This window comes from Fukomys damarensis, unplaced genomic scaffold (assembly GCF_012274545.1).
Source record: "Fukomys damarensis isolate Sample0158 unplaced genomic scaffold, DMR_v1.0_HiC HiC_scaffold_24, whole genome shotgun sequence".
NCBI lineage: Eukaryota > Metazoa > Chordata > Mammalia > Rodentia > Bathyergidae > Fukomys > Fukomys damarensis.
The window spans coordinates 2,466,928-2,483,169 of NW_022900936.1; the positions used below are offsets into that span (position 1 = coordinate 2,466,928).

Consider the following 16,242-nt stretch of genomic DNA (forward strand, 5'->3'; position numbering starts at 1 on the left):
GCATATGAAGAAGCAGAGTTTCAGAGCAGGAGCTCTGACGCCATCTCAGCAGGGTTTAGGCACCTGTCAGCTTGGCAGGGAGACCTTGGAGTGCACACCTTCTGGTGGCTCCCCACTTCTACGTGCTCTCCAGACATTAGTTTTGGGGACACCTTCGTTTACTCAGTTTCTACCCATGTCTTAGTGGTACCTGGCTCCTGGATGAGCTTTCCTGCTTTAGATTAGTAAAGCTCCAGTTACTTTTGGGTCTTTAATCAAGGATAGCTTTCTGGCTCATTTGCAGAGCAGAAAGTGGCATGGGGGAGCTCAGAAAACGAGGGGCTCTCTGCCAGCCTGCCTTTGGACTGTGCCCGACAGTCCCAGACCCCAGCTTCGCTTGGGAAAGCGTCCTCTAGAATTGATCGGTTTGAGAACACTAATTAATTTGCAAACATGTTTAAAATAATAAATTCATTTCCACTGGGGGAGACAGATGGATTTATGGTCGATTTGTTAGCACAGACTGATTTTCCTCTTTAGCTTATGCAAAGTCCTGGTGCTCAGGCCTGGCTCTGCCCCCCGATCCCTGCTTATCTGTGCCAACGTGGGCGTGTGCTCCCTTGGGTAATCTATGCTGTGGAGAGGAGGGTGCTTTTAGCAATACTGGACTGGTAACCTGACCTGGGAATCACTTTTTCATAAGGCCAGGGCTGCTGGGACCTCATGCCCCGCCAGTCACTTTCTGTGTCACCTGGTACAGTGAAGGCTGTGGGAGTTGGGGGGAAACCGGGGCATCGTGGAAGCAAATGTGGTTTCTGAACTCTTTAAAAAGTAGTACTTTCAGACAATTCGGGCTTCAGGAGGTTGCTATGCTCTAAAATTAGTAAGGTGCTCAGGAAGAGAGAATATAGGTTGGCTAAACTGCTTGAGTCCCATTTTCTTTCTTTAAAGTTTTAAACATATAAAATAGCATTCTCTTGTGCTCATCTGACTAGGCTGCTTGTCAAATGCACCATGCACAGAGACATTTTACTGGTTTCTAGCAATCAAACGATGCAACAGGACATGTCCACCTCAGGTTGACCCTCTGAAATCCCCTAGTGGCATCCACGAGGGACCCTGTGATATTTTTCTTTAACTCAAATTTCCTTATTCCCATTTTTGATCCCGATCTTTGCTCAAGCAGCATTAACACATCCGTAAAAATGTCCTCATTTGGGACAGCGAAATGCCGTGAGGATCTGGCCCTATGTGGGTCTTTTAACTGGGTGACTCTGGAATTGAACAGACAGACTCTCGATCCCTTCCCTGAGGGGGCTGGAAAAGCTTTGTGTCATGGAGAATCATCTGCAAGGGGCCCGAAGGCAAAGACCCTTCCACCGTGGGGCTGGCCCTTCTGGGACTCCAGGCAGCCCCCACCCTACTCTGTCACTCAGGCAGCACTTCTGATGGTGATAGATGAGTCTGTGCCTCCCAACCCCGACTTCTATATGGTCAACAACAAAACACTGCTGTGAGATGGAAACAACGTTCTATCTGCTGTGGGTGGGGCACCAGGGGGCGCCCAACTGAAATCCGGCCGGGAGGAGGTGGCATGGAATCAGGCATCCCATCTGCTTTCTCAGTGCAATTCCCAAGCCTTTCAGATTCCTGATTCCAGCGGCCTTCATTGGGCCCTGACAGAGAGGTACGGCAGCCCCAGGGCATTCCTGTGCTGGGGCATCTCTGACTGAGCCCACTCTGCCACGCCTGGTGCTCCCTCTATACTTTATTCAGCACACAGCAAACAGAAATCCCTCATGGGGGAAAAGCTGTGTCTGGTGTGGGGTAGCACCTGTTTTTTACGAAGCACAGCTACAAAAACACTCCCATCTGGCAGTGGAGGCCACCAATAAGGGGGCAGCCCGGTGTCCCTGGACACCGCCCTGGTAAGGGAGGAACTGAGTCACTAAGGGCTGTGCCGAGTGGACACAGGGTCTTCCACCAGGCCAGCCTGAATGCGTCACTGAGATCATCGCAAAGGCTCTCGTCAGGGAAAAGCAAGATCAGGCGCTTGTGTTCTAAGTAGAACAGCAAAAAGTAAGACAGCTTGGAGGGAAGGGGCCGGCACGAGGAGCAGGAGCGGGCAGTAGGAAGCACTGCCCAGGGTTTAACCTGTCTGCTGTCAGACACACAAGAGGCCTCTGCCGGCTGGCGCTGAGGAGTGAGGACACTGAGCTGACACAGCTGTCTCCACAGAGACGTCCTTCTGGGGCTGGAGGAGCAACGTCCCTACTGCTGACCAACTGTGCTGTGAACAGGGCGGAAGAAAGGTCCTCGTGGTCTTTTAATGCTAAATGCACCTGAGTGGAATGCAGTGTGGCCCACTTTATACCGAGTATCTGAATGTCCCGGGCAGTGTTATTTCTCACAGAGCTTTTTAGGATCTCGTAGGCTGCTCCCCGTTCCCCTCGCTTGGGAACGTCCTCTCTCCCCTTTGCACTGGTGTAGGATTTGTCGGAAGGCCTGTTGTGTGCAGGGCACACTTAGCTCTTTCACGGTGCATGCTCTGTGTGGAACTCCTACACTAAACCCGGAGCCCGGCAAGCTCTGTGTGTCCATCTTCTACCAGGCACGGGCACGAGGCCGAGGACACAGGAGTCACTCAGACAACATCTATAAAACTGAAGGACAGCTGGCTGACTGGATTTAGAAAGAACATGTCAACAAGACTGATTTATCACAATTACTGTGCCGTGGGAGATTTGAACCAAAGGTCTGTTAACATGCGGTGTACTTCAAATATTCTGATTTTTTTTTTTTGCAAAGTGAAATCCCCATCAGGAGTGGTTCAGATAAGAGAGGACAGGCAAGAGCCTCACCATGTTCTGCTGCTCTCTCTGGATTATGTCCAAGGAAAGGATTTGCAGAGTGGTCGATGTTTCCTGGGTGCACAAGGGCGGTCTGGGGAGGTGGCACACGTTGGGAGGGGAGGTGGGGATTGCCCTATGGCTGTACAACGCAACTCTCCACAGCCCTGCTGTGAAACGCAAACGCCTTATCTGTGCACTTTACCAAAAACACGCCGCGGTCAACACCCTGATGCGGCTGTGTGCAGGGACCCGTCCCTGCAATCCCAGCACTCTGGGAGGCTGAGGCAAGAGGACTACAAGTTAGAGTCCTGCTTGGGCAATTTGCCAAGACCCTGTTTCAAAATGAAAAATGAAAAAGGCAGGGGATGTAGCTCGGTGGTAGGACAATCCCCAGTACTGCCCCAAACGAGTTTTACACTTGAAAGCACTTCTGTCCTCACACTGCAGAGCAAGCGGAAGTAAAGACACTGGCCCGTGTGGACAGCAGCCGGCCAGTGGCAGAGCGGCGTGCAGTGATGGACACAGCGGACAGCGGCGGCCCCACCCTCCCGTGACTTTCTCCTCACAGCAGACGTCTTTCACTGGGCTGTGGCTCACACTTTTAACCCGGAAAAGCCTGTCTTCTGCCCCATCGTGCTTCCTGGTACCATCAGCTCTCAATTTCTGTTTCCAGTTAACAAGATAATTGTCACTGCCAGAGCAAATCTGATGGCTCTGTAGCCATCATTGGTGGCTTTGCTGGAACCACCGAAAACGAAAGAGTGGGGTTAGAAAACCCCTGAGAAATTAATGTTCTCTGTGTGCCGATGGCAGGGACTTAGGGGACCGTGAGGGGTCGGCTCTCACTCCTGATGCCCGAAGGGGAACAGGGGCAGTGCCACCCCCTCCCCCAGGGCTCTGAGTGTCGCCGCGAGGTTCCGACCAGGACCCTTCTGGAGTTTGCACCTGGCCTGGACCTACCTCTCAGCCGCTTGAGCCTCTGCTCCCGCCGCCGCCGCCGCACCACCAGCAGGAGGACAAAGAGCAGCAGCACACCCACCAGGATGCAGGAGACGGTCACCAGCATCTTGAGGCCTTCGTTGGTCGCCAGCCCCTCATCGCTTTGGACTACTGACTTAATGAGTGGAGGAATTGTACCTGGAGGCAGGATCACGGAGTTAGATGCTGTTGGTGAGGGTGTTGGGGAGGTTTTAGGGGTGGGGGTGACAAAGGTCGCCCGTGTGATCCCAGGGCATCCGTGAAGATGGGATGGGTTTTCTTCCTAGGTCCTCGCTAGCTGACTTGGGCACCCTGCCCTGCTCTGCCTAGACCTCCGCTCTACAGCTCTGCACAAAACGTTCTTTGTGCCTACCACGGGGCAGGCGCCTGACGGCACCGGGCCACACGCATCTACCTGGAATGAAGTGTCCCTCACTGTCATGATGGCTAGAAGTTATTTGAAAAATTGCAGGCCAAAGGAAGAACTCTAGATTTGGCAAAGGAACGGGAAATGGTCTGTGGGAGGCTGGCTTTTAAAGAAGCTTACACTTCTTGTTGTTCAGTTATTCGTCTTTTTTTTTTTTTGGTACTGGGGATTGAACTCAGGACCTTGTGCTTTCGGTGGAAGGGTGTGGTGCCACGGAGCCAAGTCCCCAGCCCTTTGTCTGGTCTTTGTGACAGGAGTAAGACCAAGAATACTTTAAAACTCTCATTTTTAGGGGATAAGAGCTCAGGCAGCTTTTCCAAAGGGGATCCATCTAGGTCTTTAAAGCAGCTACTCACTGTTAAACCACTCTGTGTGACTCAGGCGGTTTGGAACTATGAGGAAATACTGAAGTAAGATGAGCTCTGTACTGTTTCAAGCTGCTTTTTACCCAGGGCTGGTGCAATGGGCACAGGGAGTGAGCAGGCATCTGCTCTCCCGGGCACGGGTCTCGCCGTCCCCGATCACGGCAGGTACTCTAGCCTTCTCCATGTAAAGCAGGGGCCAGAAAGTCAATGCTTTCGGGAAAATAATGCCAAAATAATAAATTCACCCTCAGCAGAAATGGCCTCTATCCTTTGTCTGGGAAGTGGAGCAGGAGTAACAGAATCTCCAGCCCACTAAGATCTTCGCTAGGGCAAGAAAAGTGCTCTTCCCACTTCACGGCAGTTCTGGCAGAGAATCCAGCCTCCACATGTCCCGAAAGCAAGTTAGGGGCAGGTGCGGTTGCTCAGAAGGCTGTAGCTGTCTGCAGAGCCAGGGCGAGACAAGGACAGATAGGAACATTCGGCCCAGGAACGGTGCAAGAAAGAGTCAGAGAAGGAAACGGGAGCATTGGAAATCCATCTGGTCTGAACATCAGGCTAATTATCAATGTTTGTTTTTCCCAAAGTGAAAAAAAATTGCCTCAGGCAGACTGTGACAGAAGAGATTAGAGCTCTGTATCCTCGAGACTGGCTCGCAGAAACCTGCCATCTTCTTCAAGGAAAAGAAATATGCACTCATACTGTGCCGGAATGAAATTATTCAGGGTTTCAGAAAATTAAACGCAGCTCAGAGGATGCATGTGTACTGTGTGGTCCTGGATGAAGAACACCGCATACGAGGTACCCAGAAGACACATTTACAACCTGCCAAGCACTTTGTAGGTCAGGGTTGCTTCTAATTCCATGCGGTGGGAGTGCATGTCCAGTGTGTGTCGGGCCGCACCCTGCCTGGCCCTGCCTGAGTCACCCATCCATGGACTGTAGAGCGGTGGCCTGGCCTCCAGGTGTGTGCATGAGCCCCTGAGGCTGCGGGTGTGGAGAGCGCGGAGTGCCAGTCCCAAGGGGCAGAGGCTCCACTGGTGAGAGGCCAAGGAGAAGGGGGCTGTGCACAGTAATGCCCTGGGACCAGGAGGCCCTGACAGGCAGTCGCTGGGAGCTGAGGCTAACAGACAGGGAGGAGGCCCGGAGGAGGGAGGCTGCTGTGGGGCTGTCGCTGAGCAGAGGGCAGAGCTGGCTGTAGGGCCGGGCTCAGGGCCTTCTCCCAGGGCACGGGGGTGCAGCGGCTCTGTGTACCGGGCTCGGATGCGGACTCAGGCAGCAGTGCGGGGAGGGCTGGGTGACAGCCTGGGCCGGGATCCCTGGAGCCAGCTGTGCCCAGCCAGTGGGCAGAGGCTGTGAGGGGCTGGGCCATGGCTGCACACACTCTGCCGACTGCTGGGCCTTTGCTGCATATGAGAACACCTCCTCCCATGGCTGCTGACCTCAGGGGCCACTGCATGTCTCTGAAGCCGGCACTGCTGCCGGGGACGCCCTGAAGGTCCCTGCTGGTGCCAGGGATACACACTTCCCCTGCACTGGGCTGGGCACCTTCTCAGATCTCCATAAATGGTCCTTGATACCAGAAAAGGGGCAAGAACAGTTTATTTGTTTTTGGCCAAGAAGATGTGAAGATACCTCATCTAGTTTTAAGAACACACACGGAAGCTGTGTGTGTGTGTGTGTGCACGGTGTATTGTGTGGTGTGAGCAGTGTGTGCACGGCCTGTGTGTGTGTACACGTGTGTGCTGACGTCCTAGTCTACTCCCTCAGTACCCTGGCTTCTGCTCAGGAACTCCCAGGAGCCCCCTCGCCATGGAAACTTTGCGCATGCAGTTTAAGGGTTTCATGAGTCAAAAAGCAAGTCGTCGTGTGGGTTGGGGTGGGGTGACGGGAGGGGTGGAGAACACCAGAGCAAGGCTGGCGCCGCCTTGTCCCCGCGCCGATGCCCAGGGCAGAGTCCTGCAGCCCAAGAGAAGCCGCTCATGTGCTCCGGGAGTCCGAGAGCTGGCCGGAGGGGCCCACACCCAGCGGCTCTGCAGGCACAGGGTGGATGGGGGCATTCAGGGCCGGGGTGGGCACCCGCGATACCCCAGGCACGTGCGGCCGGGCCCGGAGCTTACTGCCGTCCAAGTTGAGTGTGGCGAAGTTGGCCTGCTTCTCCGCGCAGCCCGCGCTGTTGCACACGCGCATGTGCAGCTCGTACCAGGTGGCTTCCTGCAGGTCGTACAGGATGTAGGACTTGGACAGCGAGGTGCGCTGGGCCGTGGTCCACACCGTGGTCCCGAAGGGCCTGTACTCCAGCGTGAAGGAGGTGATGGGGCAGCCACCGTCGTTCCAGCCGATCAGGTTGAGCCGCACGCGGGTGCTGTTCACGCTGGCAAAGAGCTCCTGCTCCTTGGAGAACTGGGGCTCTGTGAAGGAACCGCGGAGGTGAGAGCGAATCCAGGGCGGGACTGCGGCAGTGCGCGCCCCCACCTCACCCCCGCCCCCTCACACCACGCCCCCTGTCCCCCATGTTCCCCCCTCGTGCTGCCCTTGAGCTGCTGCTCTGTCCAGTCTGGGAACTCAGGCAGGGGCAGGGGTCACTCGTGGGTCACACTTAAGGGCTTGGGGGCCAGTGGGCTTTCTGCACCCCGCTGACCTCGGTGTGTATATGTGGGGGGAGGGCCTCCATGCGCCCAGAGCTCCCCCGAAGATGCTATGCGGTCTGTTAGCAGACATGAGTCCATTCCACAGTTGGGCCTCACTCCAGAACGGGCAGCATTGAGTTTGGGGAGTAGCTACAGGGGTCCCCCACTGTCCAGTCACCTGGGGCCCTGAGCTGAATGGCTGCAAGCTGCATAAATCACCGCTCATCATCTGAACGCAGGCAGTGGCCAGACTATCATCTCTTGTCCTGTCACCTGCATCCACCCCAGCCTGGACAAGACGGGGAGGCCTCCTGACTGCACCCACAAGAACCTCCCTCCACCTCCTCTCAGCTTCACACTGCTCCCCTACGTTGCTGCCCAGGGACTCTGCTCCCCGGTGTCTACACTGGATCTCGGAAGCCCAACTCACACTGGAAAGACTGCCTGAGAAGTGGGACCACGAGGCAGTGTGGGAATTCTAGATGGCTCGGGAGAGGGCTTGGTGAGGGAGAAGCTGAACCCCCACAGCCGCGAGGACAAGCCCCACATTTCATGGCACTTCCATCGCCGTCAGTGCCCCTGATTTCTACAGGACTCTCTTCTCTCGAAGCAGAACCCAAACCAGATCCGGAGGCGGCCAAAAGCACACGTACCTTTCCCCAAGGTCTTCGCCTCTATGATTTCACTGATGCGCCCCGGCCCGACTCCGTTCTGGGCGGTCAGCGTGAACTTGTACCAGGTCCCGCACTTGAGGCTCTCCAGGCGGTAGGAGCGCTCGCTCGGGCTGATGGGGAAGCTCCCCCACTGCTCGCTGTTGTCCTCTGAGTACTGCAGTATGTACCCTTGGGGGACGGGGAGGGGCCCGTGAGCGGGAGCACCGTGCACGGCTGAGGCTCCCCTCACAGCCCGGGCATCTTTGCAAGAGAAGCTTCCAGCTCTGCTCAACTCCAGGGGCTCTGGCCCAGGCTGGCAGAAATGTCCTGAGTTTGATGCGCGAGGTTGGCACCGAAACTGGCAGTGTGGTCGCACAGCTGCAGGACAGGGTGAAGGCAGGAGACCCTCCCATTCCCCTCTAAGGCTGCACCGAGCACTAAGTTGCTAAAATCTGCTCCTGGGGGCTTGTGCCTGAGTCCTTGGGCAGAGGCAGAGGCTGAAGCGGAGTTATTTTTGAGATTCTCAGAGCTCTGGAACAGGGCTGTGCTGTCTTCGGGAATAGGAACAGACACAGTGACCTCTTCACCTCCCCTCTGCCCACGTACTCCTGCCTCAGCGGACGGGTTCCCTGTCTTGAAGCCATTCCAGTGCCCCGTGCTTCGCTCTACTTTGAAAAATTCCCTCGACCATTCCTTTCTCCAGGTGCCCACGCTTCTCTTAGCTCCTGCACTACGAACAACTGCCCATTTCTTGTTGTTGCCCCAAGCCTTTTGCTGGTGACTTCACACAGCCCCGTGAAATAAGTCCCCTTCCCAGGACTGATGGAGACAGAGACCAGAGAGGGTGCTGCACCCCAGGGCCCTGACCTCAGCCTGAAGCCCTCAGCCTGCTCAGTCCTGTGGCCTCCTTTCTCATTGCCTCCTTTACCCATGTTCCCTGCAACCAGGTGTCTAGGGGAAAATGTGTCCTCCCGGCTGCTAAATATTCACTGGCACGCAGCCCAGGTCAAGGTCACAGGAACTTGGTGTCCTGGCTCCTCAGGCCCTGCTGGCAGCTCCTGTTTCCCAGATGTTGGCCAGGAGACCCCTCGTGCTCTCCAGTGGCCGGCCAGTGTCCTCCCTCCTCCTCCCGTCTCCTTCCTGGGCCCCGTTTCCTCTCCCTGTGCTCTGGCTCTGAGCTCCCCCAATGCCTGTGGCCCAGGACATCCCAGCCTCCACTCCGGCCAGCCACATGTCTAGGGATCGGTCCCGTCTCCACCTCTGCGAGCTCTGGCCCCAAGCAATGGGCTGGTGTGCTTCCCTGTGCCCTGCTGCATCCTCGCTGGCCCAGGGCACCTGCTGAGGACACTTCCCCACCGCTGTTTGGCCCATTGTGTTCCAGTGACACCGGCTCCCTGTGTCTCAGAGACGCTTCAGCAGTGACTGTCACTCTTCTGTTCTCCCTCAGGCTTACTGCGTCCCAAGTTTACTTTCTAACTACATAAATAAAGGCATATGTTTTGCAGCACTGGACATTGAGACCGGGGCCTTCACGCTGAGCTGTATCTTCGCCCTTTATACATTTTTAAATTTTGAGACAAGTTCTTGTTCAGTTGGTGTGTTGCCTGGGCTGGGCTGGAACTTGCAATCCTCCTGCCTCGGCTGCCCGGGCTGCTGGCGTTAGAGGTGTGGGCCACCAGACTCAGCCCAGGTTGTTCCGTTGGAGCCTGTGGCCACCTGCTTGCTCTCAGAAGGTTCCCTGGCCAGCCGAGAGCCCAGGGCGGATGGAGCCCCGCCCTCCCCCGTCTCCTACTCCGGGCACCTTTGATCTGCGCCTGTTCCCAGGCGTCCAGCACCTGGAGGAAAGCCATGGAGCTCTAATAACTGTGACCACTACAATTTGCACTCCTTCTCTGCAGCTGGGTTCTCACCGCTGCTCGGCAAGGGCTTTGTTCGTCTCTAATGACTCCCCGCACGCAGCAGCAGCTGCAGATCTGTCCCACACTCTTCACACCCACAGCAGAGCCTCCCCCTTAATCATTCAGCTATTTTTAACCAGTCATCTCACCTTTTTCTTTCCCACAAAAAGGAGAAGGGAAAGGGAAGCCATAGCTCCCCTTTGGAGGATGCTGAGTGTTTACCTCGGGGACCCTGGAGAGAAAAGGCAGTGGCCCTGACGTGGGCACTGAGGCGTGCGCTGCTCCTAGCAGGGCCACGGCTGCGAGTGCAGAGCCGGGGAGAAAGGGCAGCATGCTCGCCGCGCCCTGGTCCCTGAGCGGCCCGTCTTCCGGTGGTCTCCCCATCCTCCTTCCTCCTGCCTTCTGGCCAAAGCCCAGGCCTGGCCCTCTGGCTCGAGGGCCACTTGGGGGACTTTGCCCACCTTCCCGCCAGTCTTCAGCTGCTTCTCAGCACCTCCCGCCTCTCCCCTCCAGATGGCTCATGAGACCCTCTACTCCCCCTGTGCTGGGGTTACCACGCCAGCTCATCGCTCCGGGGTAGGCCTGGCTTTCACGTTCTGCTGCGTGCCAACAGCATAGCACTCATGCAAGTACGTTGTTTCCCATCTAAACTCTATGCCCTTTGTCTCTTAGGACTTTGTAAGTCAGATTAGTAACCATGGTTACCGAAAAGAGTGATACAGTGCTGACGAACCAGAGCTATAGCAGGGCTCAGGGGAAGGACCACAGAATGTCCCTTTCCCTGTTTGCATTTGTGACAATTTCACTCAGTCCAGATGCTCCAGGTATCTGTGGGGATGAGATGCTATGGACCAATGATTTAACTTTCAACAAATATGAGAAAACATATGTATCATTTCTTGCTCAGGTACTGGGAGAAATAATGATAGAACGCATTTTGAGGGTGAATAAACCGATGCTTAGCAGTCATTTGACAGAGATGGGCGCTTTGCACCCCATGGGCAGCACCGTAAGGGACACTTGGGGACAGGTGGATGCCCTTACCTCGGATAGAGCTGCCTCCGTTGTCCCCAGGGAGCCAGGACAGAGTGATGGAGGAAGACGTGGTTTTGGATACAGTGAGTCGGGGCTGATCTGGTGGAACTAGATAGGAAAGTGTTTGGAAAACAAGAATTAGTTTTTCACATCTTTAATCCTCTGTAACAGCTATTTACTAAAGAAGTGTTTAGGTTGCCAGAATATGCAATGCCCTTCTGTCAAAATGTCTGTTTCCTTGATATCCTGGGCCAAAGAGATAGAGCAGAGTGAATCTGTTATTTAAAGAAAATCCAACCCCGGATCTACTTGGATTTCTTTCTAGCTCATTACCTACCATCCCTTGAATTTCTGAGTAGCATATCACTAGCTGAAATCTTTAAACTTCCCTGGGAACCAGGCATTATTTTACTCTGAACTTCAGCCATGAAATCCAAGTGAAAAGCTAAATGACATTCCAAGACCACACACACACACACACACACACACACGCACTGCTCTGAAAATCACAGATTGCCATCACTTTGTGGCACACGAAGTGAGCATTCACACTGGGCTGAAAGGATTTCTACTGCTAAACAACAGGACTCATAATTTTGGACTGGCTGCGTGGACAGGATACCGAAGAAATTCAGAATCAGGCTCTCCAAAATACAAAAAACATCCCACAAAACGTCCTTCTCAGGTCTTGTGTGAGAAGCCAGCTCTATCGACCCAAAGGCCTGAAAAATTGGCCTCTATCTTTTGAATCTTAATATATGTCATCTTTCAAAATGTCCCTGAATTCTCCTGGCTCAATTAACTTGAAATTCAAGATCCATTTGCAGAATTTAAAAAATCTATAGCCCTTCGCCTCCATCTTGATCCCACCGAGGACAGTATTGATTTAAATTTGATTTGCTGAATGTATTAAAGTGACAGACCCCAAATCCAGAGCAGTGTGTGCTCTGATTCTTCTAATAAAATATCACCATGCACCTAAATCAGTAGCTGCATGCACACAATTTTAATAACTTTGGAAATCATGCACATTTTGTGGATAGCAAGAAAAATGAAATATCTTGCACTAAAGTGCACAACTGAATATTATGGCAATACTCAGAGCGGCCTTTCTGCTCATAAAAACTGAGTTAGTTGGCGGACATAAAAGACAACCATTCTGGCTTACTTTTCATTTGTGTTTTCTGGGTTGGACATGCATATGCAAACAGTGTAATCAGTGGGCATTATTAAGGACTTCTTCAGAGATGTTCGCATAAAGAAAGGCATTTCATATGCAAAGATGTATTGCATCCCAGGGTTATCTCTGGGACTGTGAAGCTGGGTATTTTCTTTGATGTGTTTAACTGTATTTTCCAATTGAATTTTCGTCACAGGATAATAGCAATCAGCATTTTATAAAGGCGAAGTTTTAAATGTGCTCGGTCTGACCCTTCCCACCTAAGGTGTGCGTACGTTGGACGTCATTCTGCCCCCACCCCGCGTTCTGTACCTTGTACTTGCAAATTTAAAACGATTTCGTCTGAGCCCCAGTTGTTGTTGGCGACGCAGCTGTAGTAGCCAGAGTCCTCCGCCTTCACCGTGCGGATGATGAAGCTGCCGTTGCTGAAGATGCTTCTTCGCCCATCAATCGTCACCAGGCTGGGCGTCCCGTTACTGCCTCACAGGAAGAAAGACGCACAGATTAAAGGAATTACAACCCACATTGGCTGAGGTTGGGGAGCAGCGTCGAGACCTCCTCTGAAGCACGCAGCACACTTGCAAGCATAATGTCCCCTGCGTCTGCAGGAGGAACGCCGGGCGGGGTGGTAGAAACCACCGGAAGGGAGTGGGGTTTTCGCTCTGTGCAAACTGCTGCCTGGAAGCCACGCCTGGGTCGGGCCAGCTCGGGGTTGGCCAGCGGGCTTCTCACACTGCTGGAGACTGTTCTGCCTGGGACCCGCTTTCCTCTAGGGCCCAGGCTCTGCAGATGCTCTTTTGGTGGCCATTCTGGGACTTCCGCTCACAGCCCAAATGATGGAGGGCAAACTAGGCCTTGAGATGTCTCACGGAGCCACATAAAATCACACGGGGGGTGAACCTGATGTGAAGAGCCCAGGGAGCGAGCGGGCTGCCCACAGGACGGCGGAGCGTCCAGTGTTCTGGGGTCATCCTGCTAGTCTGGCCCTGGGACCTTCGGGATTTCCTTTGCATCAACTGATGTGAAAAGTGGTCACGGGTCCTGGCCCATTATTTTAATACTTTTTGCCTCTTAATGGTTTTGCGTGAAAATAGGCCGGGCTGGGAAGCCATTGTATCAAATCTCTGCTCACGCATGACTCCTGGACGTCCGTGAGATCCTAATTCCTTCTCTGGCCACAGACGAAGTGCTTTCCACGGACATCATGAGCAGGCCCCTCACCCGCTTTCTCCCCTTCTGCCCCAGCTGCTGTCATTTTAACAATTACTATCGAGTGAGGGAAAAGCGGCCTCCTTCTGAGCCAAGTCCTAACGTGGAGTCAGGGCTGTGAGGGGAGCGGTCCCTTATCTCTGAAGTAAAGGGACGGGCTCAGGGCCCCGACAGTTTGGGCTCCTTGTCTCATTCCACAGACAGCCGGCCTGAGGGGCTGAGGCAGCTCCCACAGAGGTCCTCTCGTGGCTGGGCCTGAAGGTCCAGGCTCGGGCTTTACAGAGGACAGATGTCATTAAGATAAGGTGAATGTTTACATGTTAAAAGTATCATTACAGTAAAAGATACGGTGCCATTAATTCCCCCGGTCCCTTTAAACACTTCTCCCATCCTCCTGCCCCTTCCTGCAGCGGCTCTGGAGCCCTCTTTCCTGAGTGTCTTTAGCTGTGCTGTCCCGGCTGCCTCGATGTCCTGAGTGGGTTCAGAACATTTCCCTGACACGGTCATTTTGAATCTGGGGAAGAGCCGGGGGTCACACGGTGCCAGATCTGGGGACTAAAGTGGCTGAGGACACAGCCTTGTGTTTTCTGGACCTGCCTTTCTGTTGGGGGCACTGGGCAGCAGCAGTCACTGTACTTTTTCTCACCTCTTAAATACACTCAGGAAAGAGGACTCCAGAGCTGCTTCAGAAAGTGGCCAGAGGGATGGGATGGGCGTGTTCAAAGGGAGGGGGAGGATTTCGAGGGGCTCTGTGGAATGATAAATATTTCTATGTACACATTGCTGTGCGTTTCTGTCACTGCTTGTGGTTCAGTCCCTCGAGTGCTCGTGCAGGGATCACCAGCCCATCTCAGAAGCCTCGCTAGCCTTCCTTAAACTTCCATCAAAATACAAACCCTGACTTAGAGACCACCAGGCACCCCACAAACAGCCTGATGTTGAGCCCGAGGAGTCGTGAAGCGCGCACGTCGGGTTACTGGTTACCTGTCTTTCATCCACTTCACTGCGGGAGAAGGGTCCCCGACAGCTTTACATGGCAGGACGATGTCCTTCATCCACGGGGTGGTGACCGTCCCGCTGAAGGTGAGGATCCGAGCCGGAGCTGGAAATAGGAAGAGCAGAGCCCAGTTACCCCAGACCTGGCTCCAGGAGCCAGCACACAGAGCGGCGCCGAGGCGGGAGGTGGAGCCGGTCACCTCTCAGCTGTCGGTGCCTCTCCGGTGCCGGGGTTATGAAGGATTTTCACGGTAAGGACCTGCAAGCCCCAGAAAACCCCCACGGTAGCATTGTTGTTCTACGGGCTAAGGATGGGGAGTCCAAATTAGATATTTGGACTTTCATAAGCAAAGCAACTCTGAGCTGTGTTTTTTATGAGCCAAATTATTTTTCAAAGCACTTTATGAAGCAATTCATCTCAAGCCCAGAACTGCACATTAAAATATACTTTTAATATCAGAGACAATAGACAACACAAAACATAAAGACCCAGGAGACAAGAAGCAAAACGGAGCAATTCCTGTCCATCAGCTGTGCGGAGCCCGCCTGTCGGGCCTATCAGCGTGCTTTTCTGGAGCACACATTGAGGGGAAGGAGTGTTTCAGGGTGGCTTCTCTTGAAGAGCTGCCATTTGCTCGGGACAGTGACCCAGAAGTCCAAAGCAGAGCTTCTTCTAGGGTGTCTGGCTCGTGTGCAGGCCCAGAAGATGGAGGCCAGAGGGTTCAGTGGGCCTGGCCAAGAGGGGCCTCCTTGGAGACGGCTCCGGGCATCGCTGCCTTTGATGGGTCCCAGAGCCGGCAGAGACACCAAGACACAAGCCTGGCAGAGGACACGCTCAGCCCCCTTGGCATCCGCTGGACACCACCTTCTGGGCACGAGCCGGGGCTGGAGGCTGCCGTCAACGTGCCCGGGCTGCCATGGGGCCGGGACGGAGCAGGTGCTTCTGCCAGGTGCCCCTCAGGCGGAGGGGAGCCCCGTCTGGTTCTGGCCCCATAAAAACAGGACTGAGTGTCAGGAGCTTGAACTGCTTTGCTGGACTTGAGGGTTTGCACTGGCCAAAGAGGGTGCAGGGCAGCTCCCTGGGAAACCCTGGAGTCCCGGGAAATGCAGGGCCCTCGGAACCAAGTCAGCAGGGAGCTGTCCTGGTGGAGAGCAGAACATCAGCCTGCGTCTTCAGGTCCACTGGAGCCACTCATTTCTGTTCTGAGCGCGGTGGGCGAGGACAAAGAGCAGAGGCAAGGGGCTCAGAAGCCAGGCCTTTCAAGGGACAGGGAATTCTGCAGCAAAATTAGGCTGCATGTTTGAAGCAATTTCTCCTGAGAAGAGTATTCAAAGGCAGGGACAATTTGCCCATGACTGATATTTCTGCTTTTAGAGGTTGGTAACCAAAAGATAATTCCTACCCTGGCCTGCGGATTCCACAGATCTTGGGTGGGTCCGGAAGTCTGTCTTTCAACAAGCACCCGTGGGTGCTGTCAGTGTAAACCCTCACCGGCCTGCAGGTTGGACAGCCCTTCGGAACTGTGTGCTCCTGGGCTGCAGGCAGCTGGGCTCTGTTCTCTGCCTGCCCTGGCCCGCGTCCCAGGGCGGGATTCCACAGGGCCGGCCTCACACTCCCCTTGGCCTGGCCACCTCCTCCATGGGAGCAGTGGTCCTGTGCTTCAACCCGAGCCTGAACGTGGAGCTGCTGCCGGCCACCTCTGCCGCCCGACAACCGCACGGTGCCCTGGGCCACTGGCCGCCACCTACCTCACCGTGCCTCCCGCAGGGCTGGGGCCTGCTCCTCTGTAAATTCCCTCCTCTTCTCAAGCTCGGGCACCTTCCCCACTGCCTGGCCCTTTGGAGGGCATGGCTGGGATGGCGTTTCTGGCACAGACCTCTTCCTCCAGATGGGTCAGCTTCTGCCCCACCCTGGAGCCCGGTGACACACGGTGGAGCCCAGCCGTCCTCTGCTGCCCCGAGGCCCCATCTCCCCTGCCTGGTCCATGCAGCACCCTCCCCCACCCCACCCCGACTGCTCTCAGGAAGGTCCTCCAAGTGCCC

At 54.7% G+C, this 16,242-nt stretch overlaps 1 protein-coding gene across 1 annotated transcript in view; it reads right to left on the reverse strand.

The window, feature by feature from the left end:
* The window catches only part of Dscam (DS cell adhesion molecule), a gene marked incomplete at its 5' end in the record, with an annotated part of 531,581 nt that overhangs the window by 43,854 nt on the left and 471,485 nt on the right, over positions 1-16,242 (reverse strand). Inside the window, 6 exons of the mRNA XM_010636598.2 lie at positions 3,792-3,968; positions 6,719-7,009; positions 7,882-8,070; positions 10,824-10,922; positions 12,307-12,470; positions 14,188-14,305. Of these exons, the coding sequence (XP_010634900.1) occupies positions 3,792-3,968; positions 6,719-7,009; positions 7,882-8,070; positions 10,824-10,922; positions 12,307-12,470; positions 14,188-14,305 (1,038 nt within the window). The remainder of the gene's footprint in view (positions 1-3,791; positions 3,969-6,718; positions 7,010-7,881; positions 8,071-10,823; positions 10,923-12,306; positions 12,471-14,187; positions 14,306-16,242) is intronic.